Raw genomic sequence first — 24131 nt, 5'->3', positions numbered from 1 at the left:
TCAAAGATATTCTCACAGTTGCTATCACCACATCTTTACCTTCATATTACATGCTAACTCCATCAGCTTTTTTGCATTTTCTTCTGAACGGTATCTCTTGGGCAGCTGTACACGGAAGAATTTTAAAGCTCCTTCAAAGTCTGTTAGTAACAAATCATCCTTGGTAGTCTAGAAATAGGAAAAGACAATCAGTAACTGCAAAGCAGATTTTGAACAACTGCTTTATTCCCAGAGATGTTAAAACAACAGCAGTTTCCTAAAGCTCCCAAGAAAGTATCTATCTTTTAGCTTTCTGCAAATAATGTGCACTTCCATTTCTGCAACCTTCTATTGCCCCCTGCCCCACTCCTCTAGCGGCAGTGCCCTGTGCAGAGCATGACAGACAACAGCACACGTAATACAGGTAGCTGTTAGGAATTTTTAACCATAATATTTTTGTAACAGGCATCTTAATTTCTGATACTGCACATAGTGATGCATAAAATGTTAAAGTTGGATACTCACTTTTAATAATCCCAGTGCAACGTTGAAGATAACACTTATTCCCTGAAGAGAAAAACAATGAGAAAATAAATTAATTTCTCAGTATTTACAAGGCTGGATATTTATATATTTTGTGGGGTTTGTTTTTTGTCTTGTTTTCTGTGAAAACGAGAACTAGGATACAAGTGTAATCAAACATTACAGTAAATCAAAGGCCCAGGGAATGACTGTGCAAACAATTAGGAATGTATCTTTACTGAATCACAATTTCTAGACAGAAAAAGAATGTTTCAGCACAGGTTTTGTCACCTCCTTACCAGTTCAAAACTCCAAAATGACGCAGGCACTGTTGTTGTACTACTTTTTTTTTTTTTTTTTTTTACTGCCCGGTTGGTCAATTCATGATCATTTAATTTTGACATAGCAACTTCTGAAAACACTCAATTTAAACTTAGCAATATATGCATTAATTTATCAATTTCTGGTTTTTAAATGTTGAGAAAATTCTTGTAATGAAAAAGAAAGCAACTCACTTTAGAATAGAATCCCATCTCATTTACTTTGCCACTACCTATTAGACATGTTTTATTTAAATTATCCAATTAATTAAAAATAGCCCTTATATTTAGTAATAGAATATACTTTCTTAAGGGGTACCTTTGATAATCAAGACACACTGTTCATCTTATTTCAAGATACTGTCTTCTTCCCCCCCACTGAATTATTCTGGTTTCACTGTTTTCAAATGATTAAATTTTTTTAAAACTTCACTATGAACACATTTACTATTTATGAATTTAAAATGTTTTCTAAACAAATAGAACCGATTTTCTAGATACCATCTGTTGCTTTGTATCACACTGGCATGCGGACAAAGCAAGCAGCAGATAGACATAGAGAGAGGGTAAAAACACTGACCAGCAGATTTATAACTCAAGGATGCTTCATTGCAAAATGTGCTTTATTCGCTCATGTTAACAAGCTCAGATTCAAATCATACTACTTAACAGCATACTACTAAATATACTGTTATGAAAATAATTTTGTACAAAATCTCAACATAAAGAATTTTGGTTTCTAACTATATGCCRAGAAATATAAAGACACTTCAAGTCTCCTAGAGAAAGAGCTCCAAGCTTGTGAGATTACCAGTATGAGAGTTAGCTGGCCAATTTTATATGCAAAGGCCTTCATGCAATGGTATTCTAGAAAAAAAAAAATCAGTTATCATTGTGTATTATGTATTGTGTATACAATTTAACAACAGAAGAACATTGAAACCTTTCATCTGTAACACCAGCTTTCCTTACAGAAAAGGTTTACTGTTACCTGGAGATCACATATTTGCAAGCTTTCAACCCATGAGCACTGTACAGAATCACACACAGATTCAGCAGTGTTGTAAGAAATAGGACTTTATAATCTTATATACATAAATATATTTATATAAATATAAATATATATATATATATATATAAAATTGAATCCTAACTTACACCTTTAAAATGCCAAAAATGTTTTGTTTGTTGCAGAAACATAACTCTTCTACATAAAAACATATCACTTGTCTAGCTCTTGAAGAGCAGGTAGTAACAAGGACATGAACCAAGATGAAGAGAAGCTGTCAAACATTCTCAACAGTACAAACCTCCTAATTATAACACATACCTCACATAACAGTAAGTCGATAATATGGAAGACCATGTAGAGAGGGAATTTTGCAGTGAACAGGGTAAGGAACCACTGGGAAGCATACATGTGTGCTTCAAGGCTAATGTCCAGAAAGTGGTTATACAGATCAGGAATGTATTCCTAAAAAGAAAAAGAAAAAAAAACACATTATTTTGGAGCTGTAGCTGAAATCCCAAAGTCTCAGAAGTGTAAGGCTGGGGAATAGCCCCTAGAGTGACAATCACTGCAGCAAGGCAGGCTCCTGTATCCACCGTGCCCGACAGGCAGCAGGCTGACGCACCCAAGGACCTTCTACGGATGCTGAAGGCCTGCTGCCAGCGTGGATGCGCTGAACGACACCGCATCACATGCGCAATGAGTCCAACCTCGGAGCTCGCAGCCTGGCAGGGGACCCACGCAGTGGATGTGCTGACGCTGCAAAGCCACTCTGCAGCGCGCACGCGCAGTGATCTCAGAAGTCACTGGGACAACCATCCATACAAGAGCCGCTCCAACCGGTCGGACATGCCTGCCTTCACACTTACTGCACACTGCCAGTGGTGTCGTACTCACACTGGTCTCAAGACAGCACTTTCTATTCTTAAAAACCTCCAGTATGGATAGTCCTCACTCTTCATGCTTACTAAGAGGTTACGGACCCTATTCATGTATATAACTTACTAGTTTTGAGTAATGTTTTGAATTGCAGTTTCTGGTCCATGCACTTCACACAAGCTTGAACACTTACCTGCATGAGGCGCTCCAGCTGATAGAACTTGCAGTGCAAATCTTCAAAGTTTTGTTTGAAAAGTTCCCTGAGTCCATAATCGAACATGATTTTCACCAGAACACTAAAAGCTTGCTCTTCAGGCATCTGTGAGAGAGGAAAGTATATTTATCATAGAGCATTTAAGTCTTTCGTACTGGTTCCGTTTGCCCATACTCTGCCCCCTCCCTCTTACAGAAAGGCCAAATTATTATTATTTTTTAATCTGGCCCTAACTGGTTTAAAGGTAAACAAAAACATTAACACACAAGAGGAGAGCTAGTGTTAGAAACAGTGTTARTTCTTGTTAAGTGGAACAAATCACCTCTCAGTCACCCAACTAAAAATACTGTTTTCAGACATGAAGACCAAAGCAGTCTGTGCCTTGGTGACTTTGTCCAAATCATGTCAGAACCGGATGCAGTCCTGCAGATTCTGAGCAGCCTGAACCCTTGTCACCTACATAATTAAGACAGAAGCAGTAGTACTAGAGGATGTTAAACAGGATCTTTCCCTTATTTTTAACTATATATTTACATTTTTAAATCATATTATTACATTTGATGTTTATTTTTCAGACGGTATGAATAAGAGAGACCAGTTACTGCTAACAAAACTTCCATTTATCACAACTCGGCATTGATTTGGGAAAGTTCAGTCTCCCTTTCCTGCCAAAAGCTGGAGAAACACTCATCATGGCTTGTCAGTGTTTAGACATTTCTCCCTGACACCAAAATTCAGTTTTGACATTTCCACAGTAAAGTCTGACTTCAGGTCAAACACTTGTTCCTGGAAAGGCCAGAACATCCATCTCCAGAATTCTATTATTACGCTGCAGATGGAGTCCATTAAATCTGAAAACTTTTCTGAGACATTTCAATATGGTAGTGAAGGACTTGCAGAAACTTAATTTCCTTTTCTGCAACATTTCTTTTTAATATTTATTGTCGCTAGCAGCCACACCCCAAAGGCTGACTTTCTTTAAGAAGGAGGCTTATTTGAGATACAGCCTGTTTTAATGCATACTGAATTCCCAGAAGCAACAGCTATTGTTAAAGAAAGAACTCTAGAATAACACATGCTGCATTCTTGACAGTGAGTCTCTTTAATCCAACGGAAATTTAAAAAAAATGGACAGATGACAATCAAAATGCTAAAAGAAAGCAAATATATGTATCAGTAAAAGCGTTCAGGTCTTCAGATCAGATCAGAAAGTATCAACCTTCTTCATCTGATTCCGTATAGTAATGACGTATTAATTTCTCATTAAATAAATGTTTCAGATTACAGTTAATAAAGAACTAAAAGGTTGTTATTGGCCATTTGGCTTATGTTTCAAACAGCGGCGTTTACAACGTCCTCTACATCCTCCACTGACTTTAGAACATTGTAGAAAATCCCCCACTGAAGACCAGATCTCCTGTTCCAGTGCAAACTGCAGCAAAGTCTTTATCCTTGGTTCTCTGGGGTAGCAACAACACTCAAAATTAGCTGGGGAAAAGAAATCACAAAATCCTACTGGCCTTAGGAACTCCGTTCAGCTTCAACTACTGACGCTCATAATAGAGACACTGGTAACAAGCAGGATTTTTTTTTTAAAAAAGAGCAGTCTGTAAATAATTTGTACAGATTTCTAATTTTCTCATACTTCTCAAGCATGAGTGAATCTAAAACTTTTGCTTTTGATTTACAGTAACCATAATGCTGTCTGGCTTCTGAACACCCAAGCAATTAAAGGATATTACGATGTTGAGGTCATTTCTACCAACAACAATTAAAGTTAAGAAAAGCATATTTGAGTATCTTAACAACAGCAACAAAAAAAACTATTTTCATCCTTGACTAACCTCTAAAACCAAGAAACACATAAGTGAAATGAATGCTGACTGTAGGCAAGATTTATTATGAATGCCACAGTAAGTTTTAAGCAGTGTACTCTTCTCTCTCTAAAAACACATCATTATTGACCAACATTTAAGCAGATACATGGCCTGCAACCCCACTAGTTTGGGTAACTGACATTTGTCCTAGACAAATGGAGAAATATTTAGTCTTAAGCTTTAAAACAAATCAGGAAAAAAACCCCACCACTTACATGCAGAAGCAGCACAGCAGCAAGAAAYGACTGGCCTTGACAATAGCCAATCTCTTCATCATAGACAGAATAGGCCTAAAAAAAAGAATAAAGATTTTACAATGTCTCTGTCTCCCAAGAAAAAAACCAAAGAAAACAAAATGTTGCATTGAACACAGCTCCATAAAGTTTTCGTGGGCTGTGCCAGCTGCCGTTCCAACAAGGGGATAACCCGCATGAAAATCAAACTGCAACATACAGTGGCAGCGGCTGGTTACAGCGATGCACCAAGACTGCTGCAGCCTATTAAACCACTTACTGGAGTGCTTTTACCTCTAAACAGTTGCTACCAGGATGTTAGATCATATATGGAAGGGGAAGAAACTCCAGAACACAAAAAAGAGAGTGCAAAGATTTACCTTGTGGAGAATAGGCTTCAAAGTGCACAATTATAATCAACTCTTTGTATCTGGCATAAAAGAAAGCTAAGTATCTTGAGCAAAAGGATAACTTAGATAATACTGACAACTAGGGAGCATGCTGCAGCCAAAGATGAGCTGCTCTTGATCAATATGGAATTAGCCCTCAAATCCATAGCAGCAGATAATTTGTCCAGCTTGATCCAGTCTGCCATTTCGGAAACCATGTGAAGTCTCTGTACCAAACACTTGAGTGTTCAGGGATCCAGAAAGGTTTATTATTTTAGGACTTTTCTCTGAATTACACTATAACCAGATACCTAYAACAACCAGCCTGCGTCTGGTGCCATAATCGATCTCCATGGCAGTTAACTAATACATACACAGCCTGCACAGATAATGGAGTTATATCTGTTAATAATGTACACTATAAATTACCAAAACTAGTAAATAAGGATTTAAAGAATACCTTGCATATTTTATACAGGGAGTCCTGGCCATCTCCCCCAGTATCTTTAAAATAATCATGAGCAGGGAATGTTCGATTGATGTCTCGGGTGATAGCACTGTCTTGGGGAGATTCCTATTGGAAAAAAACACAAAAGGAAAGTCAGGGGATGTAAATTAAAACAGAAAAAAAAGTATAAATTGCAGTATGCTAGAACCAAGAGTTAGGAGATCAGCATTATGTTCTGTATACTGTTCTGAATTTAACAAAATACAGTGTACTCAATCAGCATAGACCGCCTGCAGGCTGGCAGCTCCAGATCACAGTCTTGATAGATTTAGCCACCTAAGCACATCTGGGAAAGGTCAGAGTGTGGAAGGAAGAAAACACACAAAAAAAGCATTCCAGGACATTGCAATGCAGACAGCAGTCCTCCTTTTGAGACTGTACTGAACAAATATACTGACAGCCACGTTTCCTTTATCTTAGGACTGCAGAGGACACCAGTCAATTGTAGGCAGTTGCATGCGACTGTCCTAAATTCCATCTCTTAGTTTCAGCGGAAGAAACCATTCCTCACTCCCTCTGCAAAATTAGACAATACAAAAGTAGAAAACTAAGTATGATCTCAAGAAAGACAGCACCAAACAGCAAAATATAACGTAATGGAGTGACAGCTGCCAACTGCTGGGCATCACTGCATGAGGATGATGGCGCTTTGGTCTCCACATTGCTCTGGTGTAATCATTTTTAGACACGTAAGACACTCGGAAAGCTGAACGATAACAAATAGCAAACAATCAAAAGAAAACATTAACCATGAACAATGGACTGAAAAAAATCAAGCAAGTCTGCATCAAGTATGGGTCCTATGCAAAATGCAGCAGAAACTCCTGGCAAAAAGGAATTTGACAAAGCATAACAATTAAAAAAGATTAAACAGTAAAAGGGAAACTTGGGGCTTTTTCCTCCTAAGTTTGTCTAAACACCAGATGATCTCCCTGAAATTAGTGGGCAATACTGGCATCAAACACCCCACCCTATTAAGAAGTGTCAGTATTGCTGAGGATGGACTAGAAGGATTCCAGTCGCTCCCTCGGAGAGGTACCTTGGGAAAAAAGTTCCTAGAATATGGAAGGAAGAGGCTTGAATCAGTCACATCATGAGAAACCAAGAAAATTGGTGAGCAATGTCCAGCTTAACGTAATTTGCCCTCTATGACATATTCAAGTCCAGACTGGGAACATAAGCAGGTGCCATTCCCACACTGATGTCCTGTTGGGTCTCTGTCAGTATTAGGCACTTAACTGAGATGTTCTGATCCATCTTATCCAGTTCATTTTGCAAACTATTCCTAGAATAGACATTTAAGCCAGAGCTCAAAGCACTGCAAGGAAAACTGGGCATCCTTTGGAAGCAGGAAAGAAGTATATCTTGTTGTTGTTGTTGTTGTTGTTTTACAGTTAGCAAATGAAGTAGTTTGTTTATCTAAGAAGCCATTGGAAACAGCTCATACACAGGGACCTTCCTTAATACAGAAAACAATAGTAAGAAATATATATATATATAAAAATATATATATATATAAAAATAAATAAATATATAAAAAAACGCCACACACACATACCAAAGGGGGACACAAATGAAAAGGTTACCAACCAAGGACACAGAAAATCACTGTCAAAAGATTGACATAGTCCCCAAAACTGTTACCTTACAAGGCACATCTACGCAACATGGAAGATTAAGAAGCTACGTCCATGTGGATGGAAAAAACAGAACCATCCAGAGCTTAGTGCATTGTGCCAGCAGCACCACACACCTCTTAGAAGACGTTTCTAAATGCGAGAAGGACAAGGTGGGGGTTGGGAGCAGCAACATGGACTTACCAAGGGCAAATCATGCCTGACCAACCTCACTGCTTTCTATGATGAAGTGACTGGAGCTGTGGACAAGGAGAGGACAGTGCATGTTGTACACCTTGACTTGACGTGGTCTCCCATAGTCTCCTTATCACCAAATTGGTGAGATACAGACTGTATAAGTGGACAACAAGTTGGGTGGAAAATTGGCTGGACTTCTGAGTTCAGAGTTGTGACCAGTGGTGCGAAGTCCAGCTGGTGGCCAGTAACTAGTGGCATCCCTCAAGATCAATACTGGGACCAGTACTGTTTAATGTCTTCCTTAACGACATGGATGATAGGTTGGAATACCCCTCAGCAAGTCTATGGAGGACACCAAATTTGGAAGAGAAGTCAAGACGCTGGAGGGCAGGACAACTATTTGGAAGTAGCAGTCAAGCTGGAGAAGTGGAGTTACAGGAACCTCACAAAGTTCAACAAAAGCAAATGCAGAGTCTTGCATCTGGGAATAACCCCATACAACAATACAGGCGGGGGTCTACTGGGTGGGAAGCAGTTCTGCAGAAAAGGATCTAGGGGTCCTGCTGAACCAGTTGAACATGAGTCACCAGCATGCCCTTGCAGCAAAGGCGGCCATCCACCTCCTGGGCTTTATTAGTAAGAGTGTAGCCAGCAGGTCCAGGGAAGCGATCCTTCTTTATTTGGCACTTGTAAGACCACATCTGGAGTACTGTGTCCAGTTTTGGGCTCCCCAGTACAAGAAAGACACTGACATACTGGACCAAGCTCAGCAGAGGCCATCAAGATAGCCATGGGCTGAAGCACATAACATAGGAGCAGAGGTAGAGAGAACTGGGCTTGTTCAGCCTTAAAAAGAGRAGGCTCAGGGGAGACCTTATTGCTGTCTACAACTACCTGACAGGGGGAGGCAGAGAGAATGGAGGCAAACTCTTCTCAGAGGTGCACAGTGRCAGGACAAGAGGTGACAGACACAAGTAGAATCATGGAAAATTCTGATTAGATATAGGAAAAGCTTTTTACCATGAGGATGGTCAAATACTGGAACAGGTTACCCAGAGAGGCTATGCAGTCTCCATTCTTGGAGGTGTTCAAGACTTGACAGGACACGGCCTTGAGCAACCTGATCTGATCAGATCTGTGTTGAGCAGGGGGCTGGAYGAGATGACCTCCAGAAGTCCCTTCCAACCTAAGTTATTCTATGACTAGTACACAACAGAAATCACTCACTCAAGCTGTCTTTAGAACACTTAATTTAGCCAACATGTCATAGGCAATGTTAGCATGTATTCTGAGTCTGAGATTGTGGCTATAACACAGAATTGAAAAATCTGCAGGGTTTTCTACAATTTCAGAAGTATTTCTATAATTTTATGCCATATTTTGTGATTTTTGATTAATTAGATTTCAAATAATCTGATTGATCTTTAATATGTATAAAATAAAGCAAAGTTTTGTAACAATGAGTTAACCTTATTTTTCATGTACAGCCAAAATCCCATTTTATTCCATTTATTTCATCCAGACTAAAGATTCACTACACTCTTTGTATTGACGATGTTACACTCTGTGCTGCAATCATGAAAGAAGATCAAATATCCAAATAAAGACCAAAAATTTTAGTAAGTCTCATGAAATAGCCACAGATTCAGCCTATCAACTCCTCTCAAGGAAAAGCTCCAGCTGTGCAGTGCAGATCTTCATTAAAATCAGAAAGGCCAGGGAGATAGGCTGAGAGTTCTCAAGAATAAAACACCTTTCACTGGCAATCACTTTTTTTCCAGATTTTTTTAATGCATATGCTTCACCACAATGTCTTGTATTGTTTGAGGCAATCATTACCTAGCTGTTATCTAGCTGATTACTATTACCAGACTGCTCAAATAAAACAAAAACAAACCCCTCTGTGTTTCTGTGGTTATTTCTTTTTGGATACAACTAGTCCCTTTTTTCACTACTGGAAAGATGACTTTCTTGAGCAGCTAAGGAGAGCAAGRGCTCCCTGGTAAAGGGCAATCACCGAGGAGGCACCGCAATAATCACTAAGCAGCTCTTGCTACGGGAAGGGGCGAAGGGTCCCTTGTTCGGCAGCTTCCCCGGCAAGGACTGGACACGCAAGTAAAAAGCCAGTCGCCTTCGCATCYGAGACCTTTACATAGCAGTGCTCCAGGTAAACACTGCACACATGCGAGATATACTGTGGAACCACAACAGAAGAGATGTTTTATTTTTTAAAAAGTTTTACTATTCCCAAATAACCGACCTTTTTGTTAGACAAAGGAAAAGGTCTGGAAGTAGATTTATACAGCACACGATGCAATCAGCATGAATATCATTAAATACGGCTTTCAGTTGATCTTTTCTTTCTTAAAACAATATTGCAAACAAACAGAAACAAAATTACCATAGTGTGCTTGATTTTCTCCTCTGATTTTAATCCAAGTTTAGCACTCCTCTCTGTGGCTTAATACAGGCATTTCACTAGGAAAACATTATACTGCTATTAAAATCAACTTATTGGATTGTCTTGAAAATGGTATCAAAAGTACTGCACAGCATTGCAGTTTGGTAATAATTAACATGCCAAAGAGGTCTGTCTCATTACAAGAAAATCAAAAGCAAACAAAATCCAGTGCTAAAGAAATTTCATACAAATATAAGCCTTTTAAGTCAACAAAGGCAGGTAAGTTGATGGCTAGCCATTAACTTCAGCTAGTTTGGCACACAGAAAGGCAACACTCAGAAATCAATTCTGAAAACTCTTAAGCATGTGAATAAGGTATTTGGGATAACTTTCAGTTGCTTAAAAGTTTGCAAGACTGCATTACAGTAAAGTACTCTGCTTTGCAAGAGCACAGGTTCTGTTCGCTGCTGAGAGCAATTCCTGGCACCAAACAAGTGCATTTCCTGAGCGCCACCCGCGTCTGCTGCAGTGGTACAGATTATGGAAAGTAATCTTGAATCCACTTGCCTTTTAGTCCACTTTTTAAGTAGTAGAGGCAAAAGTATCTGGTTGGAAACTCTTTCAAGCCTTTCAAGCAAATCACTTATGCTAACTAAAAAGAAGTAATCAGATGGTCTCTCTGGCTTTGCGTGACTGTTCAGCACTTGACTCCTATGTTTCAGTACCATTCTTCAAGCAATCCACAAAGCTAGTTCCTGCTGCTGAAATGTTGCTTGGGGAGAGAAAAATATACGGAAATGATAAACTTTAAAAAATGTTTTTCAAACCATGGCTTTGAAATCTCTCCATTAGTACAAACTGCTGCAATCCAAGCATTGTGTAACCTTTTCTTTACTCCTATTTTTATACCTTGCTGTGAGAATTGGCTCAATGGGCAATTTCTCATGCTTCCAGGGGACTGGGAACTGAAGGAAACCCTTCTGAACCCACACCCTTTACCAACTGGGATTGAAAAAATAGAAAGCTAAGAATGACAGGAAGAAAAAGAAAGTAATAAAGAAAACAGAATGGAAACAGTCATGAGAACTGAGGCAAGTGTAATGAAGATTAAAATTCTTGTAACAGTTCACTGCTCTGAAGGAAAGCAGGAAAATGTGGATGCTCAGACTAAGAACATACCCTTCCTCCCCCTCTTTTATGCACTGAAAAACATTATTGGAGTTGCGCTAAAAACTTCTTCTCCAATTGATTCAAAACAAAACAAGATGAGCAATTCTGTGAGCCAGGACCCAGTCTAGCAGATACAAACTCATCTATTGTACCAGCCTTTCTACAAAAACATACTTGTTCCAACTTCCTAACTGTACCACAATTTAAAGGACATTTTTCTTGTATTTTCCTCTAAATTTAATGTGTCTGATTTCTCTGGGAGCATCCCAGGATTTGCAAACCATACCATGCAGCAATAATCTTGATCAATGTCTTCAGGCTGTATCACCAGTCTAATGGACAAAACACAGGTGGACAACAAACACATGGCCATCGCCTTTACCTAGACACACCTGGACTTCAAAAACAACAAAAATGGTGAGGTTCAACCTTCTGGGTTTGGGGATTTTTTTTGGCTGTGGACAGATTTAAATTTAAAATCTGGAAGCTTGTTCACCAGGGTAAGTTATCTGACACATCCACCACATAAGTGATTCGACTTTTAAGCCTTTAAAGATTACCAAAACGAAAGCACCACAAAAGCTAAAAGAATTACAGCAATCACTCCAAAGAAATGCCAAATAAAATACAAAGTGAAGTAGCTTTCTCGACAATTTTCTTGACATAAATCTGAGTTTGAACACCATCCCCCTAAGAAAATAAAAAACTAAGCTCTGCTTGATTCTCACTCTTRCCCTAACGGAGTCAATTTTCACATTGCAATTATTTCTTACGGAGGTCCCACTGACATTGCAAAGATCTAGCACACAGTCAGAGAGATTACCGTGAGAAGCAGAGTGGAGTGACTCAATCAGCGGAATTTTACATGCTTCCTCCAGGGCCTGGTCAGCACGTGGCACATTGTTACACATATAAGACATTTAAGAGAGCAACAAGCCAGCTGCCAGTTTTCAGCAGTTTGCAATGAGCAGAAGAGGCTGAAACTGGCTGAAGCTTTCATGGACAGGCAGCACCAGTAATATTACAGTATATTATGGAAAAGTTATTCTGAGCAGATCTGCACATTTTAAATATACCCTAAAATATTAAGAAGTCTCTCAATATCTATTTTTAGTGTTAGTAAGATAGCCTGTCACCAAGTTTATTTTGCAGGTTAATGACATTCTCAAGATTATTTCTGATAAATAATATTTACACTGTCTTTTACACAGAGTGCATTTGCTGCATTTGTCACGATCAAATCACTGTGAGAAGTTTTGAGTAAAAAGAATTACACCTGTTACTAGGATCTTCAGGAAACACTATAAAATTCATTTGCATAGTGTTGAAAGCAATATACTTGGTAACATCTCACAACTTCTCACAAGAAATGCTAAACTCAGAATATAAGTGTTACCTGGAGTTAACACCATTCACAGAGGAATAGTATTTGTGGAAAAAAACTGAATAATTTAGACAAATTCAGAATGGCCAGACAGCTGCCATTTGATACAATAGTGCATTGATACAGCATATTTTCAGTCCAAATATGGCAATATAGTACAATCCTAAAAATAAAAGTGAATCCCTTGTGATATCCAGTCCTTTAGCTGTGTTCATTTCCTTTTAGGGCTCAAGTTTCCCACAGGAAAATTATAAAGAGGAGTTTGCCTACAGTGTCCTACATCATGTATGGATAAAGCATAAACAAAAAAATGCATGATGGAAGGTTTTCCTGCTCTTGGCAATTACGTACAAACAAGACTATTTAAAACACTAAAGATAAGAGGAAAAACACCCACCTACTCCAAAACAAACACACCTTTATCAGCACACAGTTACATAAAAGTCATCTGAGACAAGACGTGAAAACATGTGACGTATCATTTATTTCTTAAATGTATTTATGATCCATTCAGACCTTTCAAATAAAGTGTACAAGTGCATTTCAGAATAAAAAACTACACTCTTCACACAGCTCTGTAGAACACTACATTTCATCAAGAATTTAGAAGCAAAAACTTCCTATTAAACCACCCATGCATCCTTTGGCTACAATAATATCACTGATCAACAAGTACTGCTATTCAATTCTGAGCATCCCTTTAAAAAGAAGAAGCATCTTAAAATATGCTACCCCTTCCAAAGACCTCTCTTTAGATAGAGAACGTTAAATAAATTAGCTAGGCTTTTAGGCAAAACAGTAAGGCTATTTAGTACTGTTGATGCATGATCCATATATTTGGAGAACAGGCAATCCTAGGCTAAGCAAAATTTGTCAACAGCCCTTTAAATTTTAGTAGTATCAAGATTACATCAAACCAAAACAAATGACAGACAAAAATGTAACCAGTAGAACAATCACTGAAATATGTGCCGTTCCTCTTAGGATGGGAAGTGTTGATAACAGATTCAGCAAAGTGTTTATAAAATTCGCTAAGAAATACATCGACATTCTTAAAATTACATATTTTACAAAGCCCTAGTGTAAACTGTTTGACTGTACAATTACTGCCATGTTAATTTGGTTGTTTTAAAATACACACACACATATATACATATATATATATGTATGTACATCTACAGCAAAAGGGAAAGAAGCCAAGAGACGTATGACAGCTAGAGTACAGATCATCTCAAAGGGAATAATACATTTGCTTGAGTGTTAACAGCTGATAGTAAAATTAACTCTTGCAGACAATTATGCAAAGATTTAGGATCAGATATTTTTCATACTTCAGTTTATTCTAGTGCCATTTAATATTTGAAAATGTGTAAGTATTATTTTAAATCAGTAGCATTTGTAGGTTTTGGCTCAACTATATTTTTTCCTATTATCAGCCTTAGCTGAAAAATCAGCTACAGAAATGCTTTAAGATAATGGGGTAGAAGTACTCCTCTCCACTGTATTTGAACAGCAATTCTGAGTTGGCACAAAATATACGTTTTTGGAGCCACAACAATCACTGTTCCCCAGCTGTCTTGAATATCAGTCAAAATGCCCATCTTCCCCATCTCCCCCTTCCCTCGCAGGGCACAAAACAGAACAAATCCAGGCAGAGATTAAGACACCATGGGGCCTAGACTGATACTGTAATACTCTACACTGTGTCACAGTTAAAACAGTATTATAGAGTCGTAGAGGTTGGATTGGCTCAAAATTCACCTGTTTGCTTTTCTAATCTGCTTTGGCGGATTTTTTCCATAGTTCTTAACAGCAGGGGTTTCACGCTCAAACCTCTTATCTTTTAATACAAAATGATTTCCAGCATTAAAAGGTGCACAAAATATTACACACACGTACACATTCTTACATGCGATTTTATCTATTCTTGGCCTTTTCACTGACACGCAGGTAAAAAGTACCAGTTGTGATACTACTTGTGTAAGGAACCTGATTGATTCCCAAACAAAATTCCTCCTGACAACCATCAGAGAGATGTCGAACCTCCACAGAACACATTGCAACAACCTGACCAGTGGCTTTTGCTTTGCCAGTTACTGTGAAGGAGGAAGGAGACAGGTAAAAGATGAGGGGAAAAGAGCATCCTTCAAAATAAGATCGCTCCGCTGCACTTTGTGCAGCAAAGCAACCTAAAAGCACACGCATGCACAGCCTCCCATGCTTGCAGTTGAACTGTAAACAGTACGTAAAAAACAATTTGGAAAAGGTACTAATACAGCTCTGAACTCCCTGAAGAAAAGACATACCCACGAGTATTAAGAACAATAAGAAAGCTCATCATTAGCAATTGCAAACTCATTTCCATCCTGTTGCGTTAATTAGAAGAATACAAAATTGAATCTAGTGTTCACATGCTACAACTACAATAGGAACTAGATTTCAAAGGTTACATAGGGAGGGGAACTTATCAGCATAGCGACTTGCAAAGCACTGGGCATTTCTAAAGACATAGTTCTGCAAAGACAATATATGCGTTTGCAGATCCTTCCAGACAGTTCAAAAGTGTGGCTGAGGGCAATTCTGCTTCCTGTTATCTGAAAGGACTAACCGCACCGTTATTTTTAGTAGGTTTTAATGACAACAACTTATCCTCAAGAAATACCTAATCCCTCAAAAACTGAGGTGAAAGATGTATGCACCTTACAGCCCTTAGGGTTTCAGTTCTTTGTACACTAAACATCAATTCCTTTGACAGCATCTACAAAAAATGTTTTTAAAGATGTTTTAACGAAATACTTTTAATACCCAGTAATGCTAAAATTTAAAAATACTTCACAGTGTGGCACTAATGTAATTTCATAAAATTAGCAACTTCAGTTACCTAAAGCTCAAAGCCTTACATTATATTAAAATAGTCCAAAGATTTCACGCACACACAAAAATTCACTAGCACTATAAATATACCTAAGCCACTTTAGTGCAAAGTCTTTTTTTACTTCCCCGACAAATCCCTCTATAGTCTTGCCAGCACATTAAAAACTTCATCCTTTACTAATCTAAATACTGATTTTCAAGGATTCATTTTCAGCTGAAAATCCAGAAGAATTTTTTACAAATTACAATAAAAGTAATGACTTGTTTATTAAGCATTTGATTGCTTGTATCATAGGATCTTTGTAACATATGACTTGCATATGCACAGCAAGATTGGTACGAGTTCATCTTTACAAGGAGATACTCGAATTTATATAACTTTTTAATCACAGGATCTCCACTAATGAACATCAGAGAGAAGCCAAGGCTTTGAATTACAAAATTACTATCCTCATCTTACAAATTCGTAAAAGGAAAGAAGCCAGAACAGGAAGTTCAGATTCCCTTCTCTTTCTCCGACGGCTGAACGGCACCTTCRCACCGTCTCTCGCCCGGGAAACGCTCGGGCACGGCGCTCCTCAGCCCAAGCAGCAGTTGCTATCTTCAAAACATTTTTGTCCATCTAAACCCAGATTCCAAAGACGGCTTCATGCAACGCACCTCTCCTCCGAATTTCTGAGCAGTCCTTAGCAAATAAAGCTCTCGCGTACAAGCTGCGCGCAGGTGACGGTCTTGCACCGACTTGGCCTCCGGGTCTCCCTCCTCGAAGCGGAGACCCGGCAGTTCCTTGGATCACCTCAGTAATCATGACACTTCCCCTCACGTTTTCAGGCCAAAACGAAAAAGACTTTATTAACTTCTGTTTGTCACTTTAAGTAACCACTAATTCACTAGCTAGAGAATCGGTTTTGACTGGGCAGACAGTTAAAGCACACCAGAGGTTGCAAATAAGCATCCAAACGACTCAGATCAGGATGCGAGAACGCGACACGCTAACATTTCCATTAAGTGTTAAAGCTCAGGAGATCTCACCGAGTGTCACACAGGTGCAATCTGCAAGCACGAAGATAGGGGCCCTCGGAAACGTTCCCACGTGGGGCAAGCGCTGAGCGCGGGCAGACCGCGGCTTGCTTGGCGCCTGGCAAGGGAACGAGACCAGAAAGGCGACAGAAGTCAACCTTGAGCGGAGAACCATCAGCAGAGTTGCCTGTATAAGCGGCATTTCGAGCATCGAGAAAACCTCCTTGTGTCACAGAAAACAGTGAAACGCTGGCTAAAACCAACTGCGCTAAACGAGACTATTTATTTCCCTATGGCAAGAACACCCGAGACACCCAACCACTACACCAACGAGCATTCTGCCATTCTACCAGAGGACAGCGAGCTTACGGGAGGCATGCGAGGTGACGCGCAACCACGACGTACCGGCGGCTGCCCCGAGTCTTGGTGCAGCAGCCCTGGGGCAAGGCCCCGCTCCGATCGGACTGAACGGGGTGCCGCCAAGGGAGCCGCACGTTTCCAGGGCCAGCACAGCCCCCTCGCGGGCACGCCTGCACCTTGAGCTGTGACAAATAGCTAATATCAAATATCTATCTAGATATCAAAATATCTAACGATGGGGAGCAAGGAAGAGAGGGCAGGAGCTCTGCAACGAAACGAGAGGCAGAACTAGCATTCGGGATTTACAAGGGATTCCCACGCCGGCAGCGGGGGAACCAGGAGCTCCTCCGCAGTGCAGCACATCAGGAGTAAACAGGGTGAACTCCGTCTTTAAGAACTTGMGTTATAAAGGAAATGACCCAAACCAAATGCTCCATTGTTCTGAAATAACTGCAATTTATATCCAACCAGTGCTAGTGCACAACTGTTCAGCAGGTTTCTCTTGTTCGTTTTAACTGGCCGCAACTTTCAGTTTCTTTTTATAAATACCACTGCATCTAATTTAAAATATACTAAATTTTAATTCTGAAGAGATTTTCTCTTCCAAAAGTATTTTACAGATATAATTTTAGCACTGAATTGTCCGCATTTGCTCATCTGCAAAAAAATGATGTTTTTCCGAAGTGGTAACTCTGCAACGCAAGGGCAATAAGGGAAATAAGACCTTAGAAGCTTTAAGATGTTGGCCTCTAAAAGAGAAGAGAACACCTCCCTCCTGGTGCAAAATGGTCTGTTTTCGGGGCAGGGGATTCTTTTCTAAAGCACTAGCTGGAACCAGGAGCAGAAGTTCTATCAAGTTCTGACGGGAAACAGTATCAGACTGACATGTTTCAGGCTTCCTGACTCCCGAAGGGTCAATACACCTGTTAACATCACACCAGTTGCTAATATCACCAGGAATACATGAAAATCTGCTTATCGATTTTGCATACTGAATGTTTCACACTCCCATTACATGTATGCTTTGGAAGTCTCTTTTTCAGAGCAGAAAAACTGGAATTTACGACTTCCTATAGGAAAAGCCGTAACAGGGGAGAGGAGGGAAGAACAGCTTAGAGCTGCAGCGTGACACTACAGTTTGGAAATTCTCGTCCAAGCCTCTGCTCTAAGAAAGACTCCCCCTAATTTTGTGCTACTCTTAAGCTTCTCTGTGCCTCCGTACTTTGTACCATTTCCTTCTTGTAGAAGACTTATGATAAACACTGGAGATTTGGCGCTCTGACACCCTGAGCTGTGTCAGAATTCCAACCAGCAGAAACAAATTTCTGAATGTGAAGAAGCTTAAAAAAAAAGTACAAAACCCCTAATAGCAAATAAAGACTGCAAAAATTAGTAATATTCAATTTAAAAAAATGACAGTAGACAACAGCAGAACTTTTGTTTCTCACAAAAAGATAATCGTTGAGTTTAAAATATTGTCACTTGAGTTTGAGATTATAAAAATAATATTTCACAGATTTTTTCCCAACTTATTTGTAAAATGACAACATAATCATAGCCTAAACTTCCAGTATTTTTTTTTTAAATCAAGAGTACTGGATGAAGCAAATTATCACATTCTGAAAGGCTGTGCATATAAAAATGTTTTCCCATAGTTTAAAAAAAAAAAAAAAAAGGAAAAGAAAAAAGCAGCCACTGAACTCCATTCTGTAAATTGAACCTTCTAGCAGCTCAATCTGAAAGTGAGGCAGATAACCCTAATAAAAAATAAATTTATAGTCTGAGATGGAATTTCAAAATGAATACATGTAACCATATCACCACACACAATTTCTGCGAAGATCTTATTTGATTTCTGTATCCTCCTCCTCATGGCGTTCATCTACCCAATGGTCTTGATACTAATTTCTAAAGCCCTAGGCACACTCAGATACAAATATGGCCAAGAAAAGATTAGTTTATGTACAATGATGAAAGTCATCCAACTGGAAATTTTGCTGTGTAACAATTCATAGCACAAATTGTGATGAAAACTGTGCACGTACCTCATGTTAACTATATGACAAAATATGTTAAGTGGACTGCTGACTAAACAAGGTAATGGATTTCAAATTTCTTCCACAATTGGCACAGTAAGCAACATTCACCCCTATGCAACTTAACTGCAGACAACAGAGATTCAAATGCATTTATAAATATTTAAAATATCTCATCACATACAAACCTAGAACAACATTAAATTAAATGACAGGAAAAAATGTAATTTAAAGTTTAAGAAATAGATAAATTAACACACACAAAACTAGAAACATTCAACACTAGTCTACCAAGGCAATTTTAAAAAGCGTCTGTAAAAACTGATGCTAGATGAAACTTGAATGCATCAATTGGCTGCAATTCCTCTCCTCTTCATCTCTCAGATCGTTCCAGATTCTGCTTTGCACCTCTCATGGAAATCATCTGAGCTGATGAAGATTTTGAGATGGATATGGCAACTGAACAAGCAAAAGCCTAGCTGTTAGGAACATCATAATGAAACTTAGCTGTAAAGCAACAGCAGCAGCAAACATGTATCTGCATCTGTAAAAAAATACGAAACTAAGTACGACTCTAGGCTTTTAGATGAGGCAGCAACTGCTTCATCTCAAATTAAATGTCTATGCCTTCATTTAGACCTCTTACTTTTTTTTTTCAGTCATTTATAGCATGAATAAAGGGTTTAAATTGTACGTTAGCTTTTGAGAACATGGAAAGTTTAAAAAAATGTATCAACATTTGTCCTCAAACTTCCACTTAAACCTGAAACTGCCATATGATGGGTTTTAGGACCTAGCAGATTTATTTCCTTCTGTTAAATTAAATCAAATGCTATTTTAATGCTAGACTGTATCACTTCAAAGGCTTGGAAATGTTAGCTAAGGTGAAGAGTAGGAGAAAAGCCATAGAGAGTTTACCTGAGAGGCTGTTCCAAAAATACCACAAATGCTTTGATATTAGTGACTAAAGCCCTTAAATTGCTCCCCAAAGCCCACCTATGCCATAATGCCTGCAAAACACTGGAGAACAATTAGCCAGCTGATGTGCTGCGAGTTTATTATACCATGCATAAATGACTCACTACACCCTTACGCTCTGCTCCCCCATGGCTGTCTGTCATATTCAAGTCTTGTCTCTAACCAYAATTCAGAAGAGATCGCTGCTACTATGTGCGTGCAAAGATTACAGAGCAAGCCCTGGCTCTAGACACCGTCTTAATACAGAAGACGGCAAGTAATTTAGCTGTGAAGGCATCAGGATCGAGACAACCATAAAATTCTTAACATTTCAGATGAACTGAGGAAGTTTATCTTGACAGGCTTGGACTACGGATGAAACACTTTGAGAGCAAACCAAGATATGATTTAAACATGCTTTGCAACAGGGCTCTCAAACCCAAACTAGCAGCAGCAGTAGGGTTCTGCCCCATCTTCCCCAGGAACAGGTACATGTGTAGATCCCTGAGGGGAGCAAATGTATATCTGCATTTACTCCTGACAAGTACAAGTCATACCAGGAGTGCTTCATCCAGCTCCTCTCTTTTCTTCCCTGTTTCCTCAATGGCATCCTCACAAAAGTGTAATAGAGCAAATGCGGATGGGAGACAAGGAGGACTAAGAGCGATTTTTGCATGTGCAAACATGGGACATAGAGACAAACTGTCATCCTCCGGGGCAAAGTGTGGAAGATCAGATGCCAGAACTCAAAGCAAATCACAGAGGAGGGTATACGTTTGCTTGTGGGAGGGACAGGGTAGACTACTAGAGAAAGGATGATCCTGGTCTACAACAACAGTGGACCTGAAACCATTAAAAACAAAAAAACCCTACAGTCTTCCCTTTGGCCCAGAGAGTTGCCACAAGCTCTAAAACACTCTTCTTAAATTAATTTTCCCTAAAGATTTTCATCGCCACTATGACTAACAACATATACCAACCGAATGCAAGAGCTCAAAGAATTCCCCAAACTCACCCCATTAAACGCACAGCCTGGAAGCACAATGAAGGAAGTTATGGTTTATAATCTGCTTTCAGAGCAGAGGTGTGCGTTGTGGGAATATCCCTGTACCAAGGACAGAGCTAGAAAAAGAGCGATGCAGATTGTAATCCATTATTACAGGGATACAGGATTCACAAATACTTTTGGTTTCCAATATCTCATTTTATGTGTCCATAGAAAGACAAGGATATTCCTCAAGAAAATGAATCAGTTTGAGGGCCATATTGCATTCTTAACAGCATTACAGTACTCACATATTTCATCTAAGCTAGTTCCACAAAGTTGCGGTCAATGAAACTTTGCTTCTCAGATACTGTACTTCGTTTGACCAGTTTGATACGTGTTTGCCAAAAGGATTTAGCTCCTGCTATATTTGAGCCATCTTTAATCCCATGAAGCCTTAAGAAAAATGTCTCTGATTTAGCTCTGTGCACTTATTCATAACTCAAATACTACAGTTAAATTTACAACATAGTTCCCTTAGCTGTTTAGAAGACAATTGTTTTCTTTCCTTTCCCCTTAAGTTCTAGTATGTAAAATATCAGAAGAATTTAGATTAAAAAAAAAGGGGACGTTATTTTTAAAGTTGTTCTTGAGAAAATTTCCACACACAAAAACGTGGCATTTCTCCACTGTTTTGAGAATAATTTTCACATGTTGGCATCATCCTCAAGTGGCTGCCACAATTCTGGTATCATAAAACAACAAGCATTTTCTCTTAGCTTATCAAAACACATTTTATTTTACTGCTAAATTTGGTCTGATCCAAGTTTTTCGTATCACTTCACAACAAGTAGGAAAACGCAGATGCTGTACTCCGATCACATACAAGCACTCTCCTAGTGAGATGGGGCGCAGAAGCCAGATCAGTCCTAAGCATAGGACTGTTCAGATCACATTACTGCGTTCATGGCTCGTTAAGAGTTGAAGTCCACACTAAAATGTTCACATTATTCACTACTGTTCTAGAAGTCCTGTCTAGGTAGCACTAGAAAACAAACAGTTTGGCCCCTTCTATTATGATGCTGGAACATTGTGTCAATATACTTTGGCATATATTAAAAAAATCCCTGTAATATACCATATACTGTGACATTTCCACTTCAGATCTATCATTTACATGTGAAGCACGAATCTCAAAAGAACCTAGTAAAGCTGTAAGAAAGACTACATTTTGCTGAAGCTCTCAGACACCCACTCCATTCAGTCACACCAGCTGGAGAGGTAAGTGTCAAGATACAGCTTTATTCTTAAAAATGAATACGGAGGTGAAACTCCACAGCCTCCTCCACAGCAATAAATTTTTAAAGTGAAATCACAATGATATGTGCTCCTGATTCTTCTATGTCAGCAGCATTTCTCAGAAACCTTTTTGCAAATCTGGACATCTTAAAATCATATTTAACTTATTTTGCAATTTACAGAATTGTCCCTGCACTTCCCAGTCACATTGATACGCTTCTTAGATGTGACATCCATTGGAAGATCTTTTGCTCCTAGAGGTAGAGGAGTCCTTAGCTACCCTCGGTCTAGCACAAGAGGCACAAATAGCCCCCGAGAGACGCTTAAGCCCCTTCTGAAAGACACTGTTGGAGAGACTGTAAATGACACAGTTGCAGAAACTGTTGCTAATGGCAAGCCAAGTGGTCAAGAAGGACGCAACGCGATTACTATAGACATTGGAGCTCTCCAGCAAAAAATAGATTATATAGGGCAACCAGAGGATGTAGAAGACGCTGGTGATGCGAAAAAGGACCATGGCGTAGCGCTTGTCGGGGCAGGGCTGCGCCTCCCCAGCCTCCCCGTCCTGAGAGCTGAAGCGCACTCGCCTCTCGTTGATCTCCTTGGTGTGCTGCTGGCAGATGCGGAAGATGTTGAAGTAAGTGAAGCAAACGATGAAAGCGGCAGGGGCATAGAGCATCACCACAATGAAGAGAGTAAAATAGGGATCGGTGTTCCAGGAATTGGCACACCATCGAAACACATCCCCATGATATCCAGGCTTGCCCCAGCGAAAGGAGGGTAAGAAGACTAGGCAGGAGTACAGCCAAATTATCAGTATGCAGATTCGAAGCCTCCACGGGGTAACCAGGGTGTTGTAGGTCAGCGGTTTAGTGATGGCAATGTATCTGTCAATACTAATGCACGCCAAAGAGGCCATGGAGACACTCTTGAGCACTGACACCACATAACCAAAGATTTGGCAAACCAGGGACTCACTCAAAACAATAGGATAGTGCAGCAGAGACAGAGAAGGCACCAGACAGCTCACACCTACCAAGAGGTCAGCATACGCCATAGTCTGGATGAAGTAACTGGTGGTGTGGTGGTTCAGTAGAGGTGCACAGTGAAAGACAAATATCACTATAATGTTTCCTGAAATAATCAGCACCATGAGGAACACTATAATAACCACTTCCAAGAGGCAAAAATTGATGGTCTCCAAATAGCTAATGGCCAGGAGACAGAACGGCCGGCCACTCTGGTTGCCAACCAAAGAGGAGTTCATCTTGAGCACTGCAGTGATCTCTCTACTTCATGCTCCTGCCTGCTGCCTGCAGCCACTCCAGGCAGCTGCTGTCATTGCGGCTGCTTCTGTGTGTGTAGCAATGTCAAAACCGGAGCTCGAGTCCCCACGGCTGCTCCAGATGCTGCTGCTGCTGTGCATTGTCTGCAACACAATTCCCCTTTAAATCCGGCTCCCTGCTGCTGCTGCTGCACCGGGACCCAGCAGCAGTCATGTCAGCAACTTCGCACACACACACAGGAGAGGGCTGCTATTAAAGCCCTCCCGAGTCGGCTGCGTCGCTGAGGAGGGATGAGGGACCGGGGGAAAGAGGGAGAAGGAGCCTTCAGCAAGTCGGCGCGAGAGTCCTCCCAAAAGCTGACAGAAGAGAAGGGGAAAGCGTTGTACAGCATCGCCTCCCCCCCCAGCGCTCCTCGCCCCGCGCCACCACCTCCATCGCCATCCTCCCTTCCCCACGCCCTGCTATACGGCTTTTCCCCCCCGCCACCATCCAGCCCCACAGCTCCGCCGTGCCTCCTTTCCCTGCCTTCCTCCATTCCGCCACCATCCTCAGCCTCGGGCAGCCAGCGGCGGAGAGGGGGCTCTGGCAGAAGGGGAGAGCGGGGAGGGAGCAGCC

General features: G+C 40.1%; 2 protein-coding genes across 2 annotated transcripts in view; both read right to left on the bottom strand.

Annotated features, from left to right (window-relative positions):
- RABGAP1 (RAB GTPase activating protein 1) overlaps nucleotides 1–24131 on the bottom strand; it is a 60488-nt gene that overhangs the window by 13920 nt on the left and 22437 nt on the right. The window contains exons 9-14 of the mRNA XM_026090188.1: nucleotides 5883–5996; nucleotides 5016–5090; nucleotides 2903–3028; nucleotides 2152–2295; nucleotides 505–546; nucleotides 40–168 (exon numbers count right to left, since the gene is read on the bottom strand). Of these exons, the coding sequence (XP_025945973.1) occupies nucleotides 40–168; nucleotides 505–546; nucleotides 2152–2295; nucleotides 2903–3028; nucleotides 5016–5090; nucleotides 5883–5996 (630 nt within the window). The remainder of the gene's footprint in view (nucleotides 1–39; nucleotides 169–504; nucleotides 547–2151; nucleotides 2296–2902; nucleotides 3029–5015; nucleotides 5091–5882; nucleotides 5997–24131) is intronic.
- The window catches only part of GPR21 (G protein-coupled receptor 21), a 3478-nt gene continuing 1074 nt past the window's right edge, over nucleotides 21728–24131 (bottom strand). Inside the window, exon 2 of the mRNA XM_026090201.1 lies at nucleotides 21728–23872. Coding sequence (XP_025945986.1) covers nucleotides 22451–23497 — 1047 coding nt within the window. The 5' untranslated portion in view covers nucleotides 23498–23872 and the 3' untranslated portion in view covers nucleotides 21728–22450. The remainder of the gene's footprint in view (nucleotides 23873–24131) is intronic.

Source organism: Apteryx rowi, unplaced genomic scaffold (assembly GCF_003343035.1).
Source record: "Apteryx rowi isolate R43461 unplaced genomic scaffold, aptRow1 scaffold_120, whole genome shotgun sequence".
NCBI lineage: Eukaryota > Metazoa > Chordata > Aves > Apterygiformes > Apterygidae > Apteryx > Apteryx rowi.
This window is presented reverse-complemented; position numbering and strand designations above follow the sequence as displayed.